Raw genomic sequence first — 26,973 nt, forward strand, 5'->3', positions numbered from 1 at the left:
GTTGCAATGTCAGACTGTTGCTTATGCTGACTACCACTTTAAAGACAATGTACTGTTGACGGTAGTAAAACAAAAAAACACACAACAACGACTAAGTAATGCCTCTGAAAGCTTTGTCAGAACGGAATTCCTATTGATCCCTGAACACAATTCCACTTCCCTTCCCGACGCTAAGGAATTCTTCCCACCTAAATAAAGTGCCAGGGAGCCTACCAGGGAATCTGTGAGAGGGATGTACCATACGAAGACGGGGGAGGGAGGGGACTGCGGATGAGAGAGAGGCAGGGAGGAGGGCAGAGAGGAAATCCTCTCTCATGATGCCCCTGCTTTTCTTCCCGTGCCCCCTGCACAAGTTAGCATTCCCACCCTGGGACGGCACAGAGCTCCAGTACTACTCCATTCTACTCTACAGAGATCCTACTCCACTCTACAGAAATCATATTCTTCTCTGATCTACCCAGCTCCTGTTGATTATATCTGACGGTGTGTCTGCAAGAGGTACGGCTCAGGATCACTGGTCTCCACCAACCGCTGTCCTCCGACCCAGCCCATCTCCACTCATCCCACCAGGTCATCACTCCTCTACGGCCCGGTCCCATCTCCAATCATCCCACCAGGTCATCACTCCTCTACGGCCCGGTCCCATCCACCCTCCACCATTCCATCAGTCTCTGAGGTGAAGACCCTTATGGGAAGCAGCTAGGACCCTCTTCCTCAGTACTGACAGCCATCACCATCTGTAGCACGAAAAGGTAATTTACCACCACATCACCCTCGATGGGATACATAAACATAGGAAGGACACTTCAAAGTAGAACAGGAAACTTGTAGAAATGGACCAGAGTCTTAATTTATCCCTTTTCATAGGTGCACTCAAGGCTAACAGGACTCACACAGCTGTCACTAAGTGAGTGTGTGTGAGGGTTTTATAGAGGTATTCTATTAACATCTGTCTCTTGTATTCGTACTATATAGTTGCTGGGCCACTAAAGCATCATACCCAGTGTCTCTGTCTTTTCCTAGTTGAGACAGAGCATTGCCAGGGCGCTGGTCCATAGCGGTGAGGTATCTGTCACAGAGAAGAGTGTAGGGACGATTAATAAGGGTCCTGGTGTGTGTTAGTCTCACTCTCTCTCAACACTGACTCATCCAGCCAGCCTGCAGCTCCAGAGACAAATATATTTTAACAAACGACTCCACTGTTCCGCTGTCTAAGATGACACGGGTCTCTTAGAGCAGTAAAGGTCCTTATATTAAGTGTTTCTTTCATGAAGGTTATTCATACAGCTACAACACCATTTTAAATCTACAATAATTTACAAGACTTCAGATTGGATGGCTTGACATAAGATTGCTTACATGAAATATCAACAACAGGATCATTAACAAATACAAGACTTTCACCAATTCGGCATTAAATGACATGACAGATGTGTACCTTTTTCACCTCTTTGTTCACCTATAGATGCATTGTCTCATGACCATGGCTGGATGTAGCCTTTTGGGGGCCATAATTGAGATTTGGTTGGGGAGCCCCACCCACCAAGAGGGCAAAAATGTTTACTTGCCTCCCTTTTGATCGAGGAGAGAAAAATGTATGTTTTAAAGTTTAGTTCCTGCAGTTCTACACATTTTGCCATGACTTATGTTAATGATATTTGAGTGAGAGTGACTAACACAATCAGTAGTGGACTCCTTCAGGTCAGGGCCCCTGGGCAGCTAGGGGTACTTCCTGATAATGAGCATACGTTGCTGTGCAGCTAGAAATAGAGATACTGTTGATAAGAAAGACTGTTATAACACCCTATTGCACAAACATTCCATGGTCTGACACACACCTGTTTATTAGAAGAACTGTTGAAAAGTGAAGAGATAACTGCAGGAAACATCAAGACACACCTGGTCTCTGTTTTGCATGCTACTGATTATCACCTCACTCTCTACCTCATGAAAAGATGAAATGCAATTTGATAATCCTAAGAACCACAGTAAATATAAATGTACTTCCCGAAGGCAAAGCATATAGCAACTCAACTTTAGAATCAAACTAGAATCATGTACAATACCTGCAATGAACATTTACTTTTATAACAAAACTTTAATGCAGGTACTATAATTGATAATCAAACATCAATAGTCTTCCCCTCCGGCAACAGGCTGGTGTCTGGGCTGAGCGACCCAGTGTAACACAATTAAAACAATAGCTCATAACAGGGCTGTGGGTCTGTGTACAGTTAGTGGCAGACTAAAAGGCAGACCTCCATGTAAGGTAGCAGATGATCTGGCTAGCTGCGTGGCATCTGGTGGGGTGAGACGGTGACTGATATATGGCTCGCCAGTCCTCAGGGCTTGCTGGTGGCTCGCTGCTCTATAAGTAGCAGTCGTGTGGCAGGTGACTAACCCACTCTGTGATGTAGGAAGTATTTCTCCCTCCGTCTCCCGCTGCCTCCCCACCAACTCACCCAGGGGGTCTGTACCCACCCCACCCCTGCCCATCCATGGCTAAACTAAGTCAGTTAATAGTCAATGTGTTTAGAGAGGAGGGCCATTCAGACCTCAAACTGTTGATGTCTCATATACACATATACAGTTTATTAGGTACACCCATCTAGTACCGGTTCGGAATCCCCTTTGCCTCCAGAACAGCCGGAATTCTTCAGGCCATGGAAACATTGCTCAATTGGAATCGAGGGACCTAAAGTGTGCAAGGAAAATACTCCCCACACCATTACACCACTGCCACCAGCCTGTACCGTTGAAACCAGACAGAATGGATCCATGGACTCCTGCTGCTTACGCCAAATTCTGACTCTGCCATCAGCATGACGCAACAGGAACCAGGAGATTTTTTCCACTCCTTAATTGTCCAGTGTTGGTGATCACGTGCCCACTGGAGGCACTTGTTCTTGTTTTTAGCTGATCGGAGTTGAACCCAGTCTGGTCATCTGCTGCAATAGCCCATCCATGACAAGGACCGACGAGTTGTGCGTTCTGACATGTCGTTCTGCACACCACTGTTGTACTGCGCCGTTACTTGCCTGTTTGTGGCCTGCCTGTTAGCTTGCACAATTCTTGTCATTCTCCTTCGACCTCTCATCAACGAGCTGTTTTCGCCAACAGGACCGCCACTGACTGGATGTTTTTTGTTTATCGCACCGTTCTCTGTAAACTCTAGACACTGTTGTTTCTGAGATACTGGAACCGGCGCGCGAGGCACCAACCATCATACCACGCTCCAAGTCACTTCGGTCACTTGTTTTACCCATTTTAATGTTCATTTCAACAGTAACTGAATGCATCAATACCTGTCTGCCTGCTTTATATAGCAAGCCACAAACCATTTTCATGAACGGGTTGTACCTAATGAACTGTATATATACTTTACTATTCCCCTCTTTCTCTCTCTTCAATCTTTCTTCCTCTCATGTTTCAGGCCGCCTACTAAAAAACTGTGGAGTGTTTTTGTCAGATAACAGGCCCACCTGGCATCCATGTTAAAACCAAAACAACGATTGAGCACCTGCCTTATGTCAGGGTGGGGGTCGCCTCCTTACCCAACCTCTTTGTTCTCCAATGGTACAACAAGCAGTGTGCTGGGACTTCATAGAGAGAGGTGGGAGGAGGAGGACTTTATGTTTTCTTAATATGTCTCTGAAGTTGTGCCACTTTTACTAAGCTGTCACTGCACAGTATATGCATTCGGGGCTGTTATTGATGAGGATATTTTGTTCTCCCCCACAATGAAATCGGGGCGGGGACTGTGGATTTGTCTCTGTCTGTTAGTCAGTTAGTATGTTCGTTTGTACGATATCTCAGACAGCATTGGCCCGATTTTGACGAAACTTGGGTGAATGATGCGTCTTGCCACAGAGATCTGGCATTAAACACTTTCATAGATTGGCCAGATGGTGGCGCTATAACAATAGATTGAACATGTTAACTTTGAAAGGTCACGCACCTCACACCATTTTACCTAAAATCATGAAATACAGCGCATAGGTCCCTCTCCTCACAAGGAACAGATTTGTCTCAGGGACCATAAGGTCGGCCATGATGGATTTTCCGACATTTTAACACTTAACGCTACTCTCCTGTGTCGTGTCTTTACATTTACATTACATTTAAGTCATTTAGCAGACGCTCTTATCCAGAGCGACTTACAAATTGGTGAATTCACCTTCTGACATCAGTGGAACAGCCACTTTACAATAGTGCATCTAAATCATTTAAGGGGGGGTGAGAAGGATTGCTTTATCCTATTCCTTGAAGAGGTGGGGTTTCAGGTGTCTCCGGAAGGTGGTGATTGACTCCGCTGTCCTGGCGTCGTGAGGGAGTTTGTTCCACCATTGGGGGGCCAGAGCAGCAAACAGTTTTGACTGAACTGTACTTCCTCAGTGGTAGGGAGGCGAGCAGGCCAGAGGTGGATAACGCAGTGCCCTTGTTTGGGTGTAGGGCCTGATCAGAGCCTGGAGGTACTGCGGTGCCGTTCCCCTCACAGCTCCGTAGGCAAGCACCATGGTCTTGTAGCGGATGCGAGCTTCAACTGGAAGCCAGTGAAGAGAGCGGAGGAGCGGGTGACGTGAGAGAACTTGGGAAGGTTGAACACCAGACGGGCTGCGGCGTTCTGGATGAGTTGTAGGGGTTTAATGGCACAGGCAGGGAGCCCAGCCAACAGCGAGTTGCAGTAATCCAGACGGGAGATGACAAGTGCCTGGATGATTAGGACCTGCGCCGCTTCCTGTGTGAACTCTGCAGATGTTGTAGAGCATGAACCTACAGGAACGGGCCACCGCCTTGATGTTGTTGAGAACGACAGGGTGTTGTCCAGGATCACGCCAAGGTTCTTAGCACTCTGGGAAGGAAACAATGGAGTTGTCAACCGTGATGGCGAGATGCGGGCAGTCCTTCCCCGGGAGGAAGAGCAGCTCCGTCTTGCCGAGGTTCAGCTTGAGGTGGTGATCCGTCATCCACACTGATATGTCTGCCAGACATGCCGATTCGCCACCTGGTCATCAGAAGGGGGAAAGGAGAAGATTAATTGTGTGTCGTCTGCATAGCAATGATAGGAGAGACCATGTGAGGTTATGACAGAGCCAAGTGACTTGGTGTATAGCGAGAATAGGAGAGGGCCTAGAACAGAGCCCTGGGGGACACCATGGCGATTTTAGGAGCGACCTGTCAGGTAGGACGCAATCCAAGCGTTGCCCAACTCGGAGAGGGTGGAGAGGAGGATTCCGTGATACAGAGAAGAGCAGTCTCAGTTGAATGACTAGTCTTGAAACCTGACTGATTTGGATCAAGAAAGGTCATTCTGAGAGAGATAGCGGGAGAGCTGGCCAAGGACGGACGTTCAAGAGTTTTGGAGAGAAAAGAAAGAAGGGATACTGGTCTGTAGTTGTTGACATCGGAGGGATCGAGTGTAGGTTTTTTCAGAAGGGGTGCAACTCTCGCTCTCTTGAAGACGGAAGGGACGTAGCCAGCGGTCAGGGATGAGTTGATGAGCGAGGTGAGGTAAGGGAGAAGGTCTCCGATAGGGTCAAGAGGGCAGGTTGTTTTCACAAGAAGCAAGATTTCATCTGGAGAGAGAGGGAGAAAGAGGTCAGAGCACAGGGTAGGGCAGTGTGAGCAGAACCAGCGGTGTCGTTTGACTTAGCAAACGAGGATCGGATGTCGTCTCGTCGACCTTCTTTTCAAAATGGTTGACGAAGTCATCTGCAGAGAAGGGGGGGAGGATTCAGAAGGGAGGAGAAGGTGGCAAAGAGCTTCCTAGGGTTAGAGGCAGATGCTTGGAATTTAGAGTGGAAGAAAGTGGCTTTAGCAGCAGAGACAGAGGAGGAAAATGTAGAGAGGAGGGAGTGAAAGGATGCCAGGTCCGCAGGAGGCGAGTTTTCCTCCATTTCCGCTCGGCTGCCCGGAGCACTGTTCTGTGAGCTCGCAATGAGTCGTCGAGCCACGGAGCGGGAGGGGAGGACCGAGCCGGCCTGGAGGATAGGGGACATAGAGAGTCAAAGGATGCAAAAAGGGAAGAGAGGAGGGTTGAGGAGGCAGAATCAGGAGATAGGTTGGAGAAGGTATGAGCAGAGGGAAGAGATGATAGGATGGAAGAGGAGAGAGTAGCGGGGGAGAGAGAGCGAAGGTTGGGACGGCGCGATACCATCCGAGTAGGGGCAGTGTGGGAAGTGTTGGATGAGAGCGAGAGGGAAAAGGATACAACGGAGACTTGGAGGGGAGTTGCAATGAGGTTAGTGGAAGAACAGCATCTAGTAAAGATGAGGTCGGTTTATTGCCTGCCTTGTGAGTAGGGGGGAAGGTGAGAGGGTGAGGTCAAAAGAGGAGAGGAGTGGAAAGAAGGAGGCAGAGAGGAATGAGTCAAAGGTAGACGTGGGGAGGTTAAAGTCGCCCAGGACTGTGAGAGGTGAGCCGTCCTCAGGAAAGGAGCTTATCAAGGCATCAAGCTCATTGATGAACTCTCCGGGGGAACCTGGAGGGCGTTAAATGATAAGGATGTTAAGCTTGAAAGGGCTGGTAACTGTGACAGCATGGAATTCAAAGGAGGCGATAGACAGATGGGTAAGGGGAGAGAGAGAGAATGACCACTTGGGAGAGATGAGGATCCCGGTGCCACCACCCCGCTGACCAGAAGCTCTCGGGGTGTGCGAGAACACGTGGGCGGACGAAGAGAGAGCAGTAGGAGTAGCAGTGTTGTCTGTGGTGATCCATGTTTCCGTCAGTGCCAAGAAGTCGAGGGACTGGAGGGAGGCATAGGCTGAGATGAACTCTGCCTTGTTGGCCGCAGATCGGCAGTTCCAGAGGCTACCGGAGACCTGGAACTCCACGTGGGTCGTGCGCGCTGGGACCACCAGATTAGGGTGGCCGCGGCCACGCGGTGTGGAGCGTTTGTATGGTCTGTGCAGAGAGGAGAGAACAGGGATAGATAGACACATAGTTGACAGGCTACAGAAGAGGCTACGCTAATGCAAAGGAGATTGGAATGACAAGTGGACTACACTTATCGAATGTTCAGAACGTTAAGCTTACGTAGCAAGAATCTTATTGACTAAAATGATTGAAATGATACAGTACTGCTGGAGTAGGCTAGCTGGCAGTGGCTACGTTGTTGACACTACACTAATCAAGTCGTTCCGTCGAATGTAATAGTTTCTACAGTGCTGCTATTCGGGGCTAGCTGGCTAGCTAGCAGTGTTGATTACGTAACGTTACGTTAAAAGAACGACAATAGCTGGCTAGCTAACCTAGAAAATCGCTCCAGACTACACAATTGTCTTAGATACAAAGACGGCTATGTAGCTAGCTAGCTACGATCAAACAAATCAAACCGTTGGACTGTAATGAAGTGAAATGAAAATGTGATACTACCTGTGGAGCGAGGCGGAATGTTGACCGGGTTGTTGAAGTTCAATTCGGAAGACGTTGGCTAGCTGTTGGCTAGCTAGCTAGCAGTGACTCCTACGTTAAGGACGACAAATAGTTGGCTAGCTAACCTCGGTAAATTAAGATAATCACTCTAAGTCTACACACTCCAAACTACACAATTACCTTGGATACGAAGACAGCAAAGACAACTATGTAGCTAGCTAACACTACACTAATCGAGTCGTTGAGTGTAATAGTTTCTACAGTGCTAGTGGATTAAATTATATATGACATTTATCAAATCAATTCTCTGTAATTAATATTACCCGATTAAACTAATCATGCAAATGTAATTAACTAGGAAGTCGGGGCACCACGGAAAAATGTTTATAGAGTTCAACTGGCTAACAAGTTGAATCAGCAATACTAAATTTGGTTTAATTATTTATTTACTAAATACCTAAATAATCACCCAGAATTACATATACACAGGATGGATCATACATTGATTACTAATTATGTCATCGAAGAAAACGTCCCTAGCGAATGAAACGATATGACGGCTGGTTAGACAATGAAAGGGTGTTGGGTTTGAATGAAAGAGCGGGAAGACTGAGGAACAAAAGGATTGGGTCTCTATCGGACCTATGCTATCGTAAATACAGAATCTTGTGCATTATAAATAACCGCCCATTTGGAAAAGGAAAATGCAAGAAATATATTTACTCTGAGCTGCACTTCGATAGATTGGTCGAAGATGGAAGGCTGGGTTCTCCAGCAGAGATCTCCCTTGTCCTTTGATGAATATTTCTGGGCGGATACGTTGTCGTCTGTTGTCATGTGGTAGAACGGATACGTTGTAGTACCCTGTCATTCTGAAGTGATTGTCCGTCCTTTCCTAGGCCACGCATGTTTACAGCTGCTGATAACTCAAAGTCTAGGATGTATCACTTCTTTAGTGAATAAGAGTTCAAAGTTCATACCAAGTTGCCATACTCAGCTCATGCTATATTCTGGCTGGTGTAGTCTAAATTCATCCTTCCAGCGTGGCGATCGTCACCTCCACGTTGAAATTAGCCCTTTTAAATGAATGGACACCAGTCCTCATGTCGTCGGGAACATAAGTTAATTTTGTTAGGTTGCAGTCAATATTAGCCCTTTTAAACGTATGGACATCAGTCCTCACGTCATCGGGAACACAAGGTTGACTTTCGTCAATGTGCTTTTGTAGTGGGTTCAGAGGAAGGCGTGTTTCATATTTCTCAACCAATGTCTGTTCACTTGGGCGTGGCCACCGAGTGATCATAGTTTACATAATGAAAACAATTCTCTCATTGAGAAGCTAAAATTACATTTAATTTTTCACAAATTGTTTCATATTTAAACATTTAAATTGCACAACAATTCCATGTGAATCTGATAACTAGAATGTCTAAACTTTCCAAGATACATTTTATGTCGTCCTATCATCAGATATAATGTCTTAGACAACAACTGATCTGACATCATATTCTTTAAGTACCAACGGACACTTTCAAATAGTTGGATTACAGAAAGATTGTTCTTTACCCCAACCTTTTGATGTTACCATACTCTCTCTATGTTAACAAATGGCTTTCCAAAAGTTCATTCTGTAGAGTGGAGAGAAAAAGGGGAAAAGGTATTTAGGGGGGTCATAAACCTCTTATTTGACACCGGGCACCAAAAGGTCTGTAGAGTGGAGAGAAAAAGGGGAAAAGGTATTTAGGGGGGTCATAAACCTCTTCCAACAAGGCAACTTTATGACACCGGGCACCAAAAGACCGATCTGTAGAGTGGAGAGAGAAAAAGGGGAAAAGGTATTTAGGGGGGGTCATAAACCTCTTCCAACAAGGCAACTTTATGACACCGGGCACCAAAAGACCTGTAGAGTGGAGAGAAAAAGGGGAAAAGGTATTTAGGGGGGTCATAAATCTGTAGAGTGGAGTGGAGAGAAAAAGGGGAAAAGGTATTTAGGGGGGTCATAAACCTCTTCCAACAAGGCAACTTTATGACACCGGGCACCAAAAGACCGATCTGTAGAGTGGAGAGAAAAAGGGGAAAAGGTATTTAGGGGGGGTCATAAACCTCTTCCAACAAGGCAACTTTATGACACCGGGCACCAAAAGACCGATCTGTAGAGTGGAGAGAAAAAGGGGAAAAGGTATTTAGGGGGGGTCATAAACCTCTTCCAACAAGGCAACTTTATGACACGGGGCAACTTTATGACACCGGGCAACCAAAGACCGATCTGTAGAGCGGAGAGAAAAGGGGAAAAGGTATTTAGGGGGGTCAAAACCTCTTGATGTGGCACCGATCTAGTGGAGAGAAAAAGGGGAAAAGGTATTTTCTTCTGACACCGGGCACCAATGCAATATTTTCTTCCAACAAGATGAGATCTGCACAAAACTTGATGTGGCATAAAACAATGCAATATTTTCTAGATGAGTACATAAAACAACACGGCCGCTATTGACCAATAAACACTCACATGGGTGTGGTCTGTCACATAAATGTATAAATATCAGTCAAGGATATTCGTATTGTAACTAAATTTGGCACACATGTTGCAAACACTGTCAAGACTCAACATATGGAAGAACATTCATATTAACTTCACGGTGGTTCTATAACGGGCACATGTTTATATGTCTTGATCTGCTTGACTCAGAGTGATGAAATTTGGCACACATGCTCAGGGATATAAGTCTTGCTCAGACACCACTGGCCTGATTTTGACAAAACATGGGTGAATGATTTGTCTTGCCGTAGAGATCCGGCATTGACTAAATTATACTGATTGGTCAAACGAGGGCACTATAGTAATCAACTGTATGTACATTTGTCACACACAATCTCAGACACCAATGGCCCAATTTTTACGAATCTTGAGTAAATGATGCGTCTTGCCATGGAGATAAATGACAAAATTACACTTATTGGCCCAAGTAGGGCGCTGCATCATTCGTGGGGGATGACATGTTTACTGTTGCCTTGTTATAATGTGCATTTGGCAAAGGCTTGTATGAATTAATTTAAAATGCAAACTATGCCATACAGTGGCATGGTACAGTATGTTTGTTTCTACAGTTGTTGAGACACATATGGTAACATAGACACAGGACATTGCATTCCTCTATTTCCCAACCAGACATGGTGTAAACCACCTGACAAAACAAACCCTTTTAGCCAATAATACGAAGTTTATGCATTAGGCATATCACTTCTTCACTACCACTTAAAAAGTTTCATCTAAACAGAGCATGGCCTGGAATCTCTGTGTAAATTTACTTATTACTTACTCTGATTGTCTGAAGTTTTTCAAGATGCTGTGGTAAAGTCGTAGTCATATACAGTACCAGTCATACGTTTGGACACACCTACTCATTCAAGGGTTTTTCTTTATTTTACTATTTTCTACATTGTCTTTGGCCTGAATGCCAAGCATCCCATCTGGAGGAAATCAGGCACAAGAAGAACTAGACAAGTCAGGACAAGTCTCTTAATGTCCTTGAGTGGCCCAGCCAGAGCCCAGACTTAAACCAATTGAAACATCTCTGGAGAGACCTGAAAATAGCTGTGTGGTGACGCTCCCCATCCAACCGGACAGAGCTTGAGAGGTTCTGCAGAGAATAATGGGAGAAACTCCCCAAATACAGGTGTGCTAAGCTTGTAGCATCATACCCAAGAATACTCAAGGCTGTAATCGCTGCCAAATGTGCTTAAACAAAGTACAGAGTAAAGGGTCTGAATACTTATGTAAATGTGATATTTCAGATATATATTTTTTATACATTTGTCATTATGAGGTATAGTGTGTAGATTGATAAGGATTTTTTAAAATCCATTTTAGAATAAGGCTGTAATGTAACAAAATGTGAAAAAGGTTTGGACACACCTATTCATTCTAGGGTTTTTCTTATTTTTCTTATTTTCTACATTGTAGAAAAGTAGTGAAGACATCAAAACTTTGAAATAACACAAATGGAATCATGTAGTAACCAAAAAAGTGTTAACAAATCAAAATATATTTTAGATTCTTCAAAATAGCCACCCTTTGCCTTTGCCTCTCAACCAGCTTCATGAGGTAGTCACCTGGAATGGTTTTAGAACAGGCTTGAAGGAGTTCCCACACATCCTGAGCGCTTGTTGGCTGCTTTTCCTTCACCCTGCGGTCCAACTCATCCCAAACAATCTCAATTGGGTTGAGGTCGGGTGATTGTGGAGGCCAGGTCATCTGATGCAGCACTCCATCACTCTCCTTCGTTTTCAAATAGCCCTTACACAGCCTGGAGGTGTGGCACACTTAACAGTTGATGTTGAGATGTGTCTGTTACTTGAACTCAGTGAAGAATTCATTTGGGATGCAATCTGATGTGCAGTTAACTCTAATGAACTTATCCCCTGCAGCAGAGATAACTCTGGGTCTTCCATTCCTGTAGCGGTCCTCATGAGAGCCAGGTTCATCATAGCATTTGATGGTTTTTGCGACTGCACTTGAAGAAACATTCAAAGTTCTTGAAATGTTCCCGATTGACTGACATTCATGTCTTAAAGTAATGATGGACTGTCGATTCTCCTTGCTTATTTGAGCTGTTCTTGCCATAATATGGACTTGGTCTTTTACCAAATAGGGCTATCTTCTGTATACCCCCCTACCTTGTCACAACACAACTGATTGGCTCAAACACATTAAGAAGGAAAGAAATTCCACAAATGAACTTTTAACAAGGCACACCTGTTAATTGAAATGCATTCCAGGTGACTACCTCATGAAGCTGGTTGAGAGAATGCCAAGAGTGTGCAAAGCTTTCATTTAGGCAAAGGGTGGCTACTTTGAAGAATCTCACATTTCAAATATATTTTTATTTGTTTAACACTTTTTTGGTTACTACACGATTCCATTTGTGTTATTTCATAGTTTTGATATCTTCACTATTATTCTACAATGTAGAATTAAAGGACTTTCAGACCATGAGAAACAAGCATCTCTGGTCTGATGAAAACCAGATTGAACTCTTTGGCCTGAATACCAAGCATCACATCTGGAGGAAATCAGGAACAAGAACTCAACAAGTCAGGACGAGTCTCTGAATGTCCTTGAGGGGCCCAGCCAGAGCCCAGACTTGAACCAATTCAAACATCTCTGGAGAGGCCTGAAAATAGCTGTGCGGCGACGCTCCCCATCAAACCGGACAGAGCTTGAGAGGATCTGCAGAGAAGAATCGGAGTGGCTTTTGGCAAACTCCAAGCGGGCTGTCATGTGCCTTTTACTGAGGATTGCCTTTCGTCTGGCCACTCTACCATATAGGCATGATTGGTGGAGTGCTGCAGAGATGGTTGTCCTTCTTCACAGAAGAACTCTGGAGCTTTGTCAGAGTTACCATTGGGTTCTTGGTCACCTCTCTGAACAAGGCCCTTCTCCCCGATTGCTCCGGTTTTCGCTTTGTCAGTATGGGGTATTGTGTGTAGAATGATGAGAAATATTTATTTTATGTATATATACATTTTAGAATTATGCTGTAATGTAACAAATTGTGGAAAAAGTGAAGGGGTCTGAATACTTCCAATAATGCACTGTATATAATGTGTATATATACAGTGCCTTCAGAAAGTATTCATACCCCTTGAATTATTCCTCACTTTGTTCTGTTACAGCCTGAATTCAAAATGGTTTAAGTAGATGTTTCTCTCTCAACCATCTACACACAATATGCCATAATTACAAAGTAAAAACATGTTTTTAGAAATTTTAGCAAATTTCATGAAAATGAAATACAGAAATATCTCATTAACATCAGTTACATCTCATTTACTCCCCTGAGTCCATGCATGTTATAATCACCTCTGACAGCGATTACAGCTGTGAGTCTTTCTGGTTAAGTCTTGAAGAGCTTTGCACACCCGGGTTGTATAATGTTTGCACATTATTATTTTCTAAATTCTTGCCATAGATTTTCAAACTGATTTAAGTCAAAACTATAACTAGGCCATTCAATGTTGCCTTAATAAGCCTCTCTAGTGCATATTTGTTCTTGTGTTTTAGGTTATTGTCCTGCTGAAAGGTGAATTCATCTCCCAGTGTCTGGTGGAAAGCAGACTGAATCATGTTTTCCTCTAGGATTTTGCCTGTGCTTAGCTCCATTCCATTAATTTTTTTATCCTGAAAAACTCCCCAGTCTTTAATGATTACAAGCATACCCATAACATGAGTCAGCCACCACTATGCTTGAAAATATGGAGAGTGGGTTCTCAGTAATGTGTTTTTTTGGATTTTCCCCAAACGTAACATTTTCCATTCATTTTTTATGTGCAGGCATCCTTATTTTCACTCTGTCAATTAGGTTAGTATTGTGGAGTAACTACAATGTTGTTGATCCAACTTCAGTTTTCTCCTATCACAGGCATTACATTCTGCAACTGTTTCAAAGTCACAATTGGCCTCATGATGAAATCCCTGAGAGGATTCCTTCCTCTCTGGCAACTGAGTTAGGAAGGACGCCTGGGTTGGTAATCAGGCCTACCACTGTCATGTTGTCTGCAAACTTGATGATTGAGTTGGAGATGTGCATGGCCACACAGTCATGGGTGAACAGGGAGTACATGAGTGGACTGGGCACACAGCCCTGTGGGGACCCATTTTGTGGATCAGTGTGGCGGAGGTGTTGACCAGACCACCTGGGGGGGCGGCCTGTCAGGAAGTTCAGGACACAGTTTTACAGGGCCGGGTTCAGACCTAGGGCCCCGAGTTTAATGATGAGCTTGGAGGGTACTATGGTGTTTAAGGTTGAGCTGGAGTCTATGAACAGCATTCTTACATGCACTACAAGGCCAAAAGTATATGGAAACCCCTTCAAATTTGTGGATATGGCTATTTCTGCTAACAGACTTATAACATCGAGCACACCGCCATGCAATCTCCATAGACAAACATTGTCAGTCAAATGGTCCGTACCGAAGAGCTCAGTGACTTTTAACGTAGCACCATGATAGGATGCCACCTTTCGAACAAGTCAATTCGTCAAATTTCTGCCCTGTAAGTGCTGTTATTGTGAAGTGGAAATGTTCACGGCTCAGCTCAATTACTGTTTGCCAGGAGCTTAATGAAATCGGTTTCCATGTCTGAACAGCCACACACTAGCTTAAGATCACCATGCGCAATGCCAAGTGTCGGTTGGGGTAGTGCAAAGCTTGCTGCCATTGGACTCTGGAGCAGTGGAAGCACATTCTCTGGAGTGATGAATCACGCTTCACCATCTGGCAGTCCGACAGACAAAGCTGGGTTTGGTGGATGCCAGGAGAACGATACCTGCCCGAATGCATAGTGCAAAATGTACAGTTTGGTGGAGAAAGAATAATGGTCTGGGGCTGTTTTTCATGGTTTGGGCTAGGCCCCTTAGTTCCAGTGAAGGGAAAGCTTAATGCTACAGCGTAGAATTACATTTTAGATGATTCTGTGCTTCCAACTTTGTGGCAACAGTTTGAGGAAGGCCCTTTCCTGTTTCAGCATGACAATTCCCCTATGCACAAATCGAGGTCCATACAGAAATGGTTTGCTGAGATCAAGTGTGGAAACTTGACTGGCCTGCACAGAGGCCAGACCTCAACCCCATTGAACACCTTTGAGATGAATTGGAACACCGACTGCGAGCCAGGCCTAATCGCCCAGCATCAGTGCCCAACCTCACTAATGCTCTTATAGCTGAATGGAAGTCCCCGCAGCAATATGCCAACATCTAGTGGAAAACCTTCACAGAAGAGTGGCTGTTCTAGCAGCAAAGGGGGAACCAACACCATATTAATGCCCATGATTTTGGAATGAGATGTTTGACGAGCAGATGTCCACATACTTTTGGCCATGTAGTGTAGGTATTCCTCTTTTCCAGATGAGAAAGGGCAGTGTGCAGTAGGATTTTGACTGTGTCATCCGTGGATCTATTGGGGCTGTATGCAAATTACAGTTGGTCTAGGATATTGGGTAAGGTGGAGGTGATATGATCCTTAACTAGCCTCTCAAAGCACTTCATGATGACAGAAGTAAGTGCTACGAGGCAATAGTGGTGACAGCAGACTGGGGTAGGGAGAGATTGAATATGTCCGTAAACACTCCAGCCAGCGGGTCTGCGCATGCACTGAGGATGCAGTCCGGGCCGGCAGCCTTGCGAGGGTTAAAGTGTTCTACTCACATTGGCTACAGAGATTGGCGCTGATTTTCCCTTTATAATCCATGATTATCTGTAGTCCCTGCCACATCTGTCTCGTGTCTGAGCCATTGAACTGCGACTCCATTTTGTCCCCGTAACGTCTCTTTTCCTCTTTGATTGATTTACGGAGGTCATAGCTGGTCTGTTTGTACTAGTCCATGTTCCCAGTCACCTTACTGTGGTTAAATGAGGTGGCAGTCCTGTAGCATGGATTCCAATCAGGCCAACGTTGAGTAGTTCTTACCACGGGTGCTTCCTTCTGTAACGTCCCTATGTTCTGATCAATGTCAGAGACATATCTGAGTGGTATGCTATGCCCAGTGTGTGCCGTGTTAAATACCTCATTGCCAAAGTGTCCATTACTCAGAGACAGATATTATAAACCAATATGACAGCTATGACGGTGGTCAGTGGGTACAGTGTATTACAGTAAATCCCTATTTATTACTGGGCACCCAGGAATGGAATAGAACAATCTCAAATGTGACGGCAAAGATGGGCAGCTACTGTACCAAGTGGTTAGGTGTACAAATTACTGGACATTCTCTCTAAATGTTTTCTGTTGAAGTAATGACACATACGGAAGACTGTTTATTATTTAACATATTGTTCCAGGAGCAAAAAGGGCATCCCTCCCCTTTGTATTTGAACCAAATATTTTCACTTTTAGCCAACAACTCCTCTTCACCTCCACCCTTCCTCATTTTCCTTTATTTTTCATTAATATCAAATTAGGCCTCTTCCCAACAAGGAGCTCTTAAATTCCATGCTCTAAAATTGCTTGCAAAGTGATTTCATTAATTAAGTTCAGAGATAAGTCATTGTTAGACCCTATTACATGGATTTTTATAGTGCCATGGGGTCCTTTAAAAAGAATCACAGCCAGAACATGCCTTTCTGCATCCAACTGTCATCAAAGCTTTGGGTAGCGATCAGATAATGTGTTTACAGCGAGCCACAAAGAAATGAGGAAGAGCTAGCCTCGACTAGAGGAAGGGAGTGAGAGCCTGGCCTTCACAATGGCAGGAGGTAGGAGTTAAAACAGTCATTTTCCTACCAGACTGGTCTGACAAAAGGGTTTCCTCACCTGTTTACAACACAACCTATTGGCTGTGTAGCCTGGCTGGCCAACATTGCAATATTAGTATCAATATGAGGCCAGACGTTTACATACAGTAGTGTTGTGTTTAGTTAGTCAACACAAGTTATGGTATGATCAGATGAATTTTACTCAAAGTGGTGAGGTCATCTTTTGTTAAAGTTCGTCATTTTGTGTCTTGAGCCTTCCAGTAAGTCTGTTGTTTTCACCTCATATATTGTTGCTCTGTAGGCCATATTTCATTGTGCTGTCACACAGTGTATCACACATGCTGTTCTAGTTTACTGTTAACTTTCTGATCGCTTTAGTCCTGCACCCTTAAGTCACTCTTGATATCTCTGACTGTTTATTTCTCCGACTTCAAATCAAATCTAATTGTATTTGTCACATGCACCGAATGCAACAGGTGTAGTAGACCTTACCGTGAAATGCTTACTTACGAGTCCTTAACCAGCAATGCAGTGTTTTAAAAAAGTTAACTAAAGGAAAAGTAATAACACTATAAAAATAACAATAATAAGGATATTTGCAATGGGTACCGGCACAGAGTCAATGTGCGGGGTAGGGGTTAGCAGTGGTGGAAAAACTATCCGATTGTCATACTTGAGTACAAGTAAAGATACCATAAAATTACTCAAGTAAAAGTGAAAGTCACCCAGTAAAATACTACTTGAGTGAAAGTCTAAAAGTATTTGGTTTTAAATGTATTTAATTATCAAAGTAAATGTAATCGCTAAAATATACGTAAGTATCAAAAGTAAAAGTATATATAATTTAAAATTCCTTATATTAAGCAAACCAGACAGCACCATTTTCTTGTTTTTTATTTACTTACGGATAGCCAGGGGCACACTCCAACACTGAGACATAATTTACAAACAAAGCATTTGTGTATAGTGAGTCTGCCAGATCAGAGGCAGTAAGGATGACCAGGGATGTTCTCTTGATAAGTGTGTGAATTGGACCATTTCCCTCTCCTGCTAAGCATGTAGCGAGTACTTTTGAGTGGCAGGACAAATGTAAGGAGTAAAAAGTATATTATTTTATTTAGGAATGTAGTGAAGTAAAATAAAAAGTTGTCAAAACTGTAAATAATAAAGAAAATTACAGATACCCCCAAAAAACTACTTAAGCACTACTTTAAAGTATTTTTACTTAAGTATTTTACACCAGTGCTGGTTAGTCATGGATATTGAGGTCGTATGTACATGTAGGGAGGGGTAAAGTGACTATGCATAGATAATAAACAGAGAGTAGCAGCAGCATGTGTGAAGAATGTGAAGGAATTTTATTTTATTTAACCTTTTATTTAACTAGGCAAGTCAGTTAAGAACAAATTCTTATTTACAATGATGGCCTACCAAAAGGCAAAAGGTCTCCTGCAGAAACGAGGGCTGGGATTTAAAAATATATGTGTATAAGTATAGGACAAACTCACATCACGACAAGAATGCGTGGAATGTGAATGTAACGGTTCTCGTCTGTCAAAGGAGAAGCGGACCAAAATGCAGCGTGGTGGTTATTCATGTTCTTTAATGAAATGAACTAGACATGAAATAACGAACAAAACAAAGAACGAACGTGAAAACCTATACAGCCTATCTGGTAAACAGAGACAGGAAAAATCACCCACGAAATACTCAAATAATATGGCTGCCTAAATATGGTTCCCAATCAGAGACAACGATAAACACCTGCCTCTGATTGAGAACCACTCCAGACAGCCATAGACTATGCTAGATACCCCCACTAAGCCACACACCCAACAACACCCCAAGACAAAACACACCACAATAAACCCATGTCACACCCCGGCCTGACCAAATAAATAAAGACAAACACAATATACTACGACCAGGGCGTGACAGAACCCCCCCCCCCCTAATTTGCGGACTCCTGGACGCTCACCAAAACCATAGGGGAGGGTCCGGGTGGGCGTCTGTCCATGGTGGCGGCTCCGGCGCAGGACGTGGACCCCACTCTATCAATGTCTTAGTCAATCCTCCTTGCGTCCTTGGATAGTCCACCCTCGCCGCCGACCATGGCCTAGCAGTCCTCACCCAGAACCCCACTGGACTGAGGGGCAGCTCGGGACTGAGGGGCAGCTCGGGACTGAGGGGCAGCTCGGGACTGAGGGGCAGCTCAGGGGACTGGATCTGGGGCAGCTCAGGCAGAGTCTGGTTGGATCTGGCAGATCCTGGCTGGCTGGCGGATCTGGCAGATCCTGGCTGGCTGGCGGATCTGGAAGAGTCTGGCTGACTGGCGGATCTGGAAGAGTCTGGCTGACTGGCGGATCTGGAAGAGTCTGGCTGACTGGCGGATCTGGAAGAGTCTGGCTGACTGGCGGATCTGGAAGAGTCTGGCTGACTGGCGGATCTGGAAGAGTCTGGCAGACTGACGGCTCTGGCTGCTTCTTGCAGACTGGCGGCTCTGGCTGCTCCATGCAGACTGGCAGCTCTGGCAGCTCCTTGCAGACTGGCAGCTCCTTGCAGCTCTGGCAGCTCCTTGCAGACTGGCAGCTCCTTGCAGACTGGCAGCTCTGGCTGCTCCATGCATACTGACAACTCTGGCTGCTCCATGCAGACTGGCAGCTCTGGCTGCGCTGAACAGGCGGGAGACTCCGGCAGCGCAGGAGAGGAGGAAGGCTCGGGCAGCGCTGGAGAGGCGAGGCGCACTGTAGGCCTGATGCGTGGTGCTGGCACTGGTGGTACTGGGCCGAGGACACGCACAGGAAGCCTGGTGCGGGGAGCTGCCACCGGAGGGCTGGTGCGTGGAGGTGGTACTGGGTAGACCGGACCGTGCAGGCGCACTGGAGCTCTTGAGCACCGAGCCTGCCCAACCTTACCCGGTTGAATACTCCCGGTCGCTCTACCAGTGCGGCGAGGTGGAATATCCCGCACTGGGCTATGCAGGCGAACCGGGGACACCGTGCGCAAGGCTGGTGCCATGTAAGCCGGCCCAAGGAGACGCACTGGGGACCAGATGCGTAGAGCCGGCTTCATGGCATTTGGCTCGACGCTCAATCTAGCCCGGCCGATACACGGAGCTGGAATATACCGCACCGGGCTATGCACCCGCACTGGAGACACCGTGCGCACCACAGCATAACACGGTGCCTGCCCGGTCTCTCTAGCCCCCCGGTAACCACAGGAAGTTGGTGTAGGTCTCCTCCCTAAGACATTTTTGGGGCTGACTCTCAGGCGTCCATCCGCATCGCCGTGCTGCCTCCTCATACCTGCGCCTCTCAGCTTTCGCCGGCTCCAGTTCTTCTTTGGGGCGGCGATATTCTCCAGGCTGATCCCAAGGTCCTTCTTCGTACAATTCGTCCTCCCATGTCCATTCCTCTCTTTGTTGCTCCTGCTGTTGCTGTTGCCTGTTACCACGCCACTTGGTCCCGTTGTGGTGGGTGATTCTGTAACGGTTCTCGTCTGTTGAAGGAGAAGCGGACCAAAATGCAGCGTGATGGTTATTCATGTTCTTTAATGAAATGAACTAGACCTGAAATAACGAACAAAACAAAGAACGAACGTGAAAACCTACACAGCCTATCTGGTAAACACAGAGACAGGAACAATCACCCACGAAATACTCAAAGAATATGGCTGCCTAAATATGGTTCCCAATCAGAGACAACAATAAACACCTGCCTCTGATTGAGAACCACTCCAGACAGCCATAGACGATGCTAGATACCCCCACTAAGCCACACACCCAACACCTAACAACAGCCCAAGACAAAACACACCACAATAAACCCATGTCACACCCCGGCCAGACCAAATAAATAAAGACAAACACAATATACTACGACCAGGGCGTGACAGTGAATGTACAGTGGGGAGAACAAGTATTTGATACACTGCTATTTTTGCAGGTTTTCCTACTTACAAAGCATGTAGACGTCTAATTTTTTTATCATATGTACACTTCAACTGTGAGAGATGGAATCTAAAACAAAAATCCAGAAAAATCACACTATGATTTTTAAGTAATTAATTTGCATTTTATTGCATGACATAAGTATTTGATACATCAGAAAAGCAGAACTTAATATTTGGTACAGAAACCTTTGCTTGCAATTACAGAGATCATACGTTTCCTGTAGTTCTTGACCAGGTTTGCACACACTGCAGCAGGGATTTTGGCCCACTCCTTCATACAGACCTTCTCCAGATCCTTCAGGTTTCGAGGCTCTCACTGGGCAATACGGACGTTCAGCTCCCTCCAAAGATTTTCTATTGGGTTCAGGTCTGGAGACTGGTTAGGCCACTCCAGAACCTTGAGATGCTTCTTACGGAGCCACTCCTTAGTTGCCCTGGCTGTGTGTTTCGGGTCGTTGTCATGCTGGAAGACCCAGCCACGACCCATCTTCAATGCTCTTACTGAGGAAAGGAGGTTGTTGGCCAAGATCTTGCGATACATGGCCCCATCCATCCTCCCCTCAATACGGTGCAGTCGTCCTGTCCCCTTTGCAGAAAAGCATCCCCAAAGAAGGATGTTTTTTCCTCCATGCTTCACGGTTGGGATGGTGTTCTTGGGGTTGTACTCATCCTTCTTCCTCCGAACACAGTGAGTGGAGTTTAGACCAAAAAGCTCTATTTTTGTCTCATCAGACCACACGACTTTCTCCCATTCCTCCTCTGGTTTTCATCCAGATGGTCATTGGCAAACATCAGACGGGCCTGGACATGCGTTTGCTTGAGCAGGGGGACCTTGCGTGCACTGCAGGATTTTAATCCATGACGGCGTAGTGTGTTACTAATGGTTCTTTGAGACTGTGGTCCCAGCTCTCTTCAGGTCATTGACCAGGTCCTGCCGTGTAGTTCTGGGCTGATCCCTCACCTTCCTCATGATCATTGATGCCCCACGAGGTGAGATCTTCAATGGAGCCCCAGACCGAGGGTGATTGACCGTCATCTTGAACTTCTTCCATTTTCTAATAATTGTGCCAACAGTTGTTGCCTTCTCACCAAGCTGCTTGCCTATTGTCCTGTAGCCCATCACAGCCTTGTGCAGGTCTACAATTTATCCCTGATGTCCTTAGACAGCTCTCTGGTCTTGGCCATTGTGGAGAGGTTGTAGTCTGTTTGAGCGTGTGGACAGGTGTATTTTATATAGGTAACGAGTTCAAACAGGTGCAGTTAATACAGGTAATGAGTGGAGAACAGGAGGGCTACTTAAAGAAAAACTAACAGGTCTATGAGAGCCGGAATTCTTACTGGTTGGTAGGTGATCAAATACTTATGTCATGCAATAAAATGCAAATTAATTACTTAAAAATCATACAATGTGATTTTCTGGATTTTTGTTTTAGATTCCGTCTCTCACAGTTGAAGTGTACCTATGATAAAAATGACAGACCTCTACATGCTTTGTAAGTAGGAAACACTGCCGATTTTGCAGGTTATCAAATACTTGTTCTCCCCACTGTATGTGTGTTTGTGTGTAGCGTCAATATGCTTGTGTGTGTGTTGGAGTGTCTATGTGTGGTTAGTCAGTGAGTGTACACTGAGCCTGTGCAAGAGAGTCAGTGCAAGAAATAAGAATAGATAAGAATAAAATAAGGGGGTCAATGCAAATAGTCTGGGTAGCCATTTGATTAACTGATCAGCAGACATGACTTGGGGGTAGAAGCTATTAAAGAGCCTTTTGGTCCCAGAGCCTTTTGCCATGCGGAAGCAGAGAGAACAGTCTATTCTTCGGGCCTTCCTCTGACACTGCCTGGTATAGAGGTCCTGGGTGGCAGGGAGCTGGGCCCCAGTGATGTACTGTGCCATACTCACTACCCTCTGTAGCATCTTACGGTCGGATGCCAAGCAGTTGCTATACAAAGTGGTGATTCAACCAGTCAGGATGCTCTTGATGGTGCAGCTCTAGAACTTTTTGAGGATTTGAGGACCCATGCCAAATCTTTTCAGCCTCCTGAGGGTGAATAGGCGTTGGCGTGCCCTCCTTACAACTGTGTTGGTGAGTTTGGACCATGATAAGTCCTTAGTGATGTCGACACCAAGGGACTTGAAGCTCTCAACCTTCTCCACTACAGCCCTGTCGATGTGAATGGGAGTGTGCTCTGCCCTCCCTTTCCTGGAGTCCAGGATCAGCTCTTTTGTCTTGCTCATGTTGAGGGAGAGGTTGTTGCTCTGGCACCACACTGCCAGGTCTCTGACCTCTTCCCTATAGTCTGTCTCATCGTGGCCACGCAGTCGTGGGTGAACAGGGAGTACAGGAGGTGACTAAGCATGCACCCCTGAGGGGCCCCCATGTTAAGGGTCAGCGTTGCTGAGGTGTTGTTTCCTACCCTCGTCAGGAAGTCCAGGATCCAGTTGCAGAGGGAGGTATTCAGTCACAGGGTTCTTACTTGAGCAGTAGTCAATTAACGGCATTCTCATTTAGGTGTTCCTTTTGTCCAGGTGGGAAAGGGCAGTGTGGACTGCAATAGAGATTGCATCATCTGTGGATCTGTTGGGGCGCTATGCGAATTGGAGACTTGATCTTATTTGACAGTTTTTTTGTTGTTGTTCCCAGACAGAGTTGGCATGGTTGCTCAGTGGAGGATAAGAGGGGTGAGAGGTAGAAGTAGGAGCACGGGGGTACAGACCCATCACAGGAGCAGTAATTAGTCTGTCAGTCTGTCTGGATACTCACACAAGGGCTGTCATGGTGGGAACGGAATCTTAGCTACGCTGAGAATCGGAACAGAGCAGAGGTTGCAGAGGGCTGAGCGGTCTCAGTCTGTCTCCTTTCCTCAACTTCCTGTTCTTATTCTCAGAGGAACCAATCCCAAACAATATGATTTCCTAAAGAAAGCCACTCAAAAGGGACCTCTCTTAAGGGTTGTAATTTGGCTAACTCTAGAGCTTGAGATGTACTGTCAAACCTCTCATGGTCATATGTATTTATTTTATTTAACCTTTATTTAACTAGGCAAGTCAGTTAAGGACTTTTTACAATGACGGCCTACCCCAGCCAAACCCGGACGATGCATGTGTGTGTGTGTGTGTATGTGTGTGTATGTGTGTGCGTGTGCATGTGCGTGTGTGTGTGTGCGCCTACTTTATTTTCTTCGATGATTTGGGGTTTGATGACACTCATAAAGCGATCTGCTGAGATGCCTTATAGGGACAGTAGATACACACAAAGTCTCACTCATACTGCGGTCAGGGGGCAATGACACACACACACACACACACACACACACACTGATACAAATCACAGGAGGAGTGGAAAGGAGAGACGAGCGAGTGAACATCAAAGGCTTCAATTAACCGGTACAAACATGGTGACCAATGACCGATGCTGTGCTCTGGACAATATGGAGGAGATATTGGAGATTGTAGGGTTAGGTCAGGGGCACAGAATTCCATTCCATTTCTAACATTCGGGGCCACTAGCTCCTAGCCTTGTCCTGCCCTATGGCCCCTCACCCTTTCTGTCTAGTTATAATGTGTCAGTGTCAGGAATAGTAACAAAAACATCCAACTACTATATATAATTTCTCAGAAACAACCTCACTAGTTACTTTGAAATGCCCTTAAATATACAGTATGTTTGTGTGTGTCGTGGGAAAAGATTCCTTCTCAGGCATTTGTGTCGTGTCCAGTCTCCAGGCCAATCACAGGCTATTTATACATGCATACCATGCCACTCACACACACTAGTCATTTTATCTCATTTCTTTTCTCTCCCTATTTTCTTTCTTCTTCACTCACTATCTCTTCTTCGTTCTCTCCCTCCTTCCCTCCTCTTTCTCTCCCTTTACCCTCACCCTGCCCCTCTTTCTTTCTCTCTCCCTCTTCTCCTCTCTCAGGTGTGTGCCAGTGACCAGTGAGCAGTAGTGATGGGGGACTGGAGTCTCCTAGGGAACTTCCTGGAGGAGGTTCAGGAACATTCCACGTCAGTGGGGAAGGTGTGGCTCACCGTCCTCTTCATCTTCAGGATCCTGGTCCTGGGCACGGCCGCAGAGTCCTCCTGGGGAGACGAGCAGAGTGACTTCCTGTGCGACACCCAGCAGCCCGGTTGTACCAACGTCTGTTATGACCAGGCGTTTCCTATTGCACACATCCGCTACTGGGTCCTACAGATCATCTTCGTATCCACGCCATCACTGATCTACATGGGCCACGCCATGCACATCGTGCGGAGGGATGAGAAACGAAGGAGGAGGGAGCAGGAAAAGAGGGAGGAGATGGAGGAGAGAGGAGAGGGGGGGTGCGTATCAGGGGAGAAGGCATACCTCCAGCAGAGGGATTGTGGGAAGGTGCTGGAGCCGTCAGGGCAGGTTCGCCTGCGAGGAGCGCTGTTATCTACATACATTCTGAGCATTCTGATCCGCACAGTGATGGAGGTGACCTTCATCGTGGTCCAATACATGATCTATGGAGTCTTCCTCAGGGCTCTGTACCATTGCAAGGCCTGGCCCTGTCCCAACCCAGTCAACTGCTACATGTCCAGGCCCACAGAGAAGAACGTGTTCATCGTCTTCATGCTGGTGGTGTCTGGTGTCTCCCTGCTCCTCTCTGTGGTTGAGCTCTACCACCTGGCCTACAGGCGTATCAGAAAGTGCAAGCGTACCCACGCTGCCCTCAAGAACCGCACCCATAACGCTGTGGCCATTGCCGTTACCAGGGACCCCGACACCCCGCCCCATCACAACTCCCCGGGCTGCACCCCTCCCCCTGACTTCAGCCAGTGCCTGGCATCGTCGGATACGATGAACCCCATGAACCCCATGACCTCCATGCCTTCTCACCCCTTCAACAACAGGATGGCACACCAGCAGAACTCCGTCAACATGGCCACCGAGCGCCATCATTCCCATGACGACCTAGAAGGGGAGGGAGGATTCCTGAGAATGAGCTATACCCAGATGCCAGGGGAGATGCCCAACGGGTGCTCCGCGCCAACCCTGCAGCACGCCAGCTACCTGAAAGACAAACGCCGCTTCAGCAAGACCAGCGGTACCAGCAGCCGGGTCCGACCAGATGACTTGGCCGTGTAGAACTAGACAGACAGAGAACGAGAGAGGGGCTGAGAAAGAGAGGAGGGAGCAGACAGGACTTTCAGACACAGCAGGAGAGAGGCCCTGCCTAGAGGAGATTGGAGCAGGCTGGGTCTATAGACCCAGAGACTGAACTGGAGCAGGTACTCTACCGGTCAAAAGTTTTAGAACACCTACTAATTCAAAGGTTTTTCTTTATTTGTACTAATTTCTACATTATAGAATAATAGTGAAGCCTTCAAAACTATGAAATAACATATATGGAATCATGTAGTAACCAAAAAAGTGTTAAACAAATCCAAATATATTTTATATTTGAGATTATTCAAATAGCCACCATTTACCTTGATGACAGCTTTTGCACACTCTTGGCATTCTTTCAACCAGCTTCACCTGGAATGCTTTTCCAACAATGTTGAACGAGTTCCCACATATGCTGAGCACTTGTTGGCTGCGTTTCCTTAACTCTGCTGTCCGACTCATCCCAAACCATTTCAATTTGGTTGAGTTTGGGGGATTGTGGAGGCCAGGTGATCTGATGCAGCACTCCATCACTCTCCTTCTTGGCAATTGGGTCATTGTCCTGTTGAAAAACAAATGATAGTCCCACTAAGCCCAAACCAGATGGGATGGCATATGCCTTGAGAATTCAAGTGTGCCTTGAATTCTCAATAAATCACAGACAGTGTCACCAGCAAAGCACCGCCACACTATAACACCTCCTCCATGCTTCACGAAGGGAAATACACATACGGAGATCATCCGTTCACCTATTTTGCGTCTCACAAAGACACAGTGGTTGGAACCAAAAATCTCCAATTTGGACTCATGACCAAAGTACAGATTTCCACCCGTCTAATGTCAATTGCTTGTGTATCTTGGCCCAAGCAAGTCTCTTCTTCTTATCGGTGTCCTTTAGTAGTGGTTTCTTTGCAGCAATTTGACCATGAAGGCCTGATTCACAGTCTCCTCTCAACAGTTGATGTTGAGATGTGTCTGTTACTTGAACTCTGTGAAGCATTTATTTGGGCTGCAATTTCTGAGACTGGTAACTCTAATGAACATATCCTCTCCAGCAGAGGTAACTCTGGGTCTTCCTTTCACGCGGCGTCCTCATGAGAGAAACGACAGTTTCATCATAGCACTTGATGGTTTTTGCGACTTTCAAAGTTCTTGAAATTTTCCATATTGACTGACCTTCATGTCCTAAAGTGATGATGGACTGTCGTTTCTCTTTGCTTATTTGAGCTGTTCTTGCCATAATATGGACTTGGTCTTTA

General features: G+C 45.8%; 1 protein-coding gene across 1 annotated transcript; it reads left to right on the forward strand.

Annotated features, from left to right (window-relative positions):
* Positions 1-373: 373 nt before the first annotated feature.
* On the forward strand, positions 374-25,858 carry LOC135547427 (gap junction alpha-5 protein-like). The gene is made up of 2 exons (XM_064976445.1): positions 374-752; positions 24,503-25,858. Exon 2 carries the CDS (start codon positions 24,533-24,535, stop codon positions 25,691-25,693), a length of 1,161 nt encoding a protein of 386 aa, XP_064832517.1. The 5' UTR covers positions 374-752; positions 24,503-24,532; the 3' UTR covers positions 25,694-25,858.
* Positions 25,859-26,973: the final 1,115 nt, after the last annotated feature.

The sequence above is a fragment of the Oncorhynchus masou genome, chromosome 10, assembly GCF_036934945.1.
Source record: "Oncorhynchus masou masou isolate Uvic2021 chromosome 10, UVic_Omas_1.1, whole genome shotgun sequence".
In the NCBI taxonomy this organism is placed as follows: domain Eukaryota; kingdom Metazoa; phylum Chordata; class Actinopteri; order Salmoniformes; family Salmonidae; genus Oncorhynchus; species Oncorhynchus masou.

Excerpts from the sequence above, each read along its gene's own strand:
- LOC135547427 (XM_064976445.1), top strand. The coding sequence starts at position 24,533 with ATGGGGGACTGGAGTCTCCTAGGGAACTTCCTGGAGGAGGTTCAGGAA.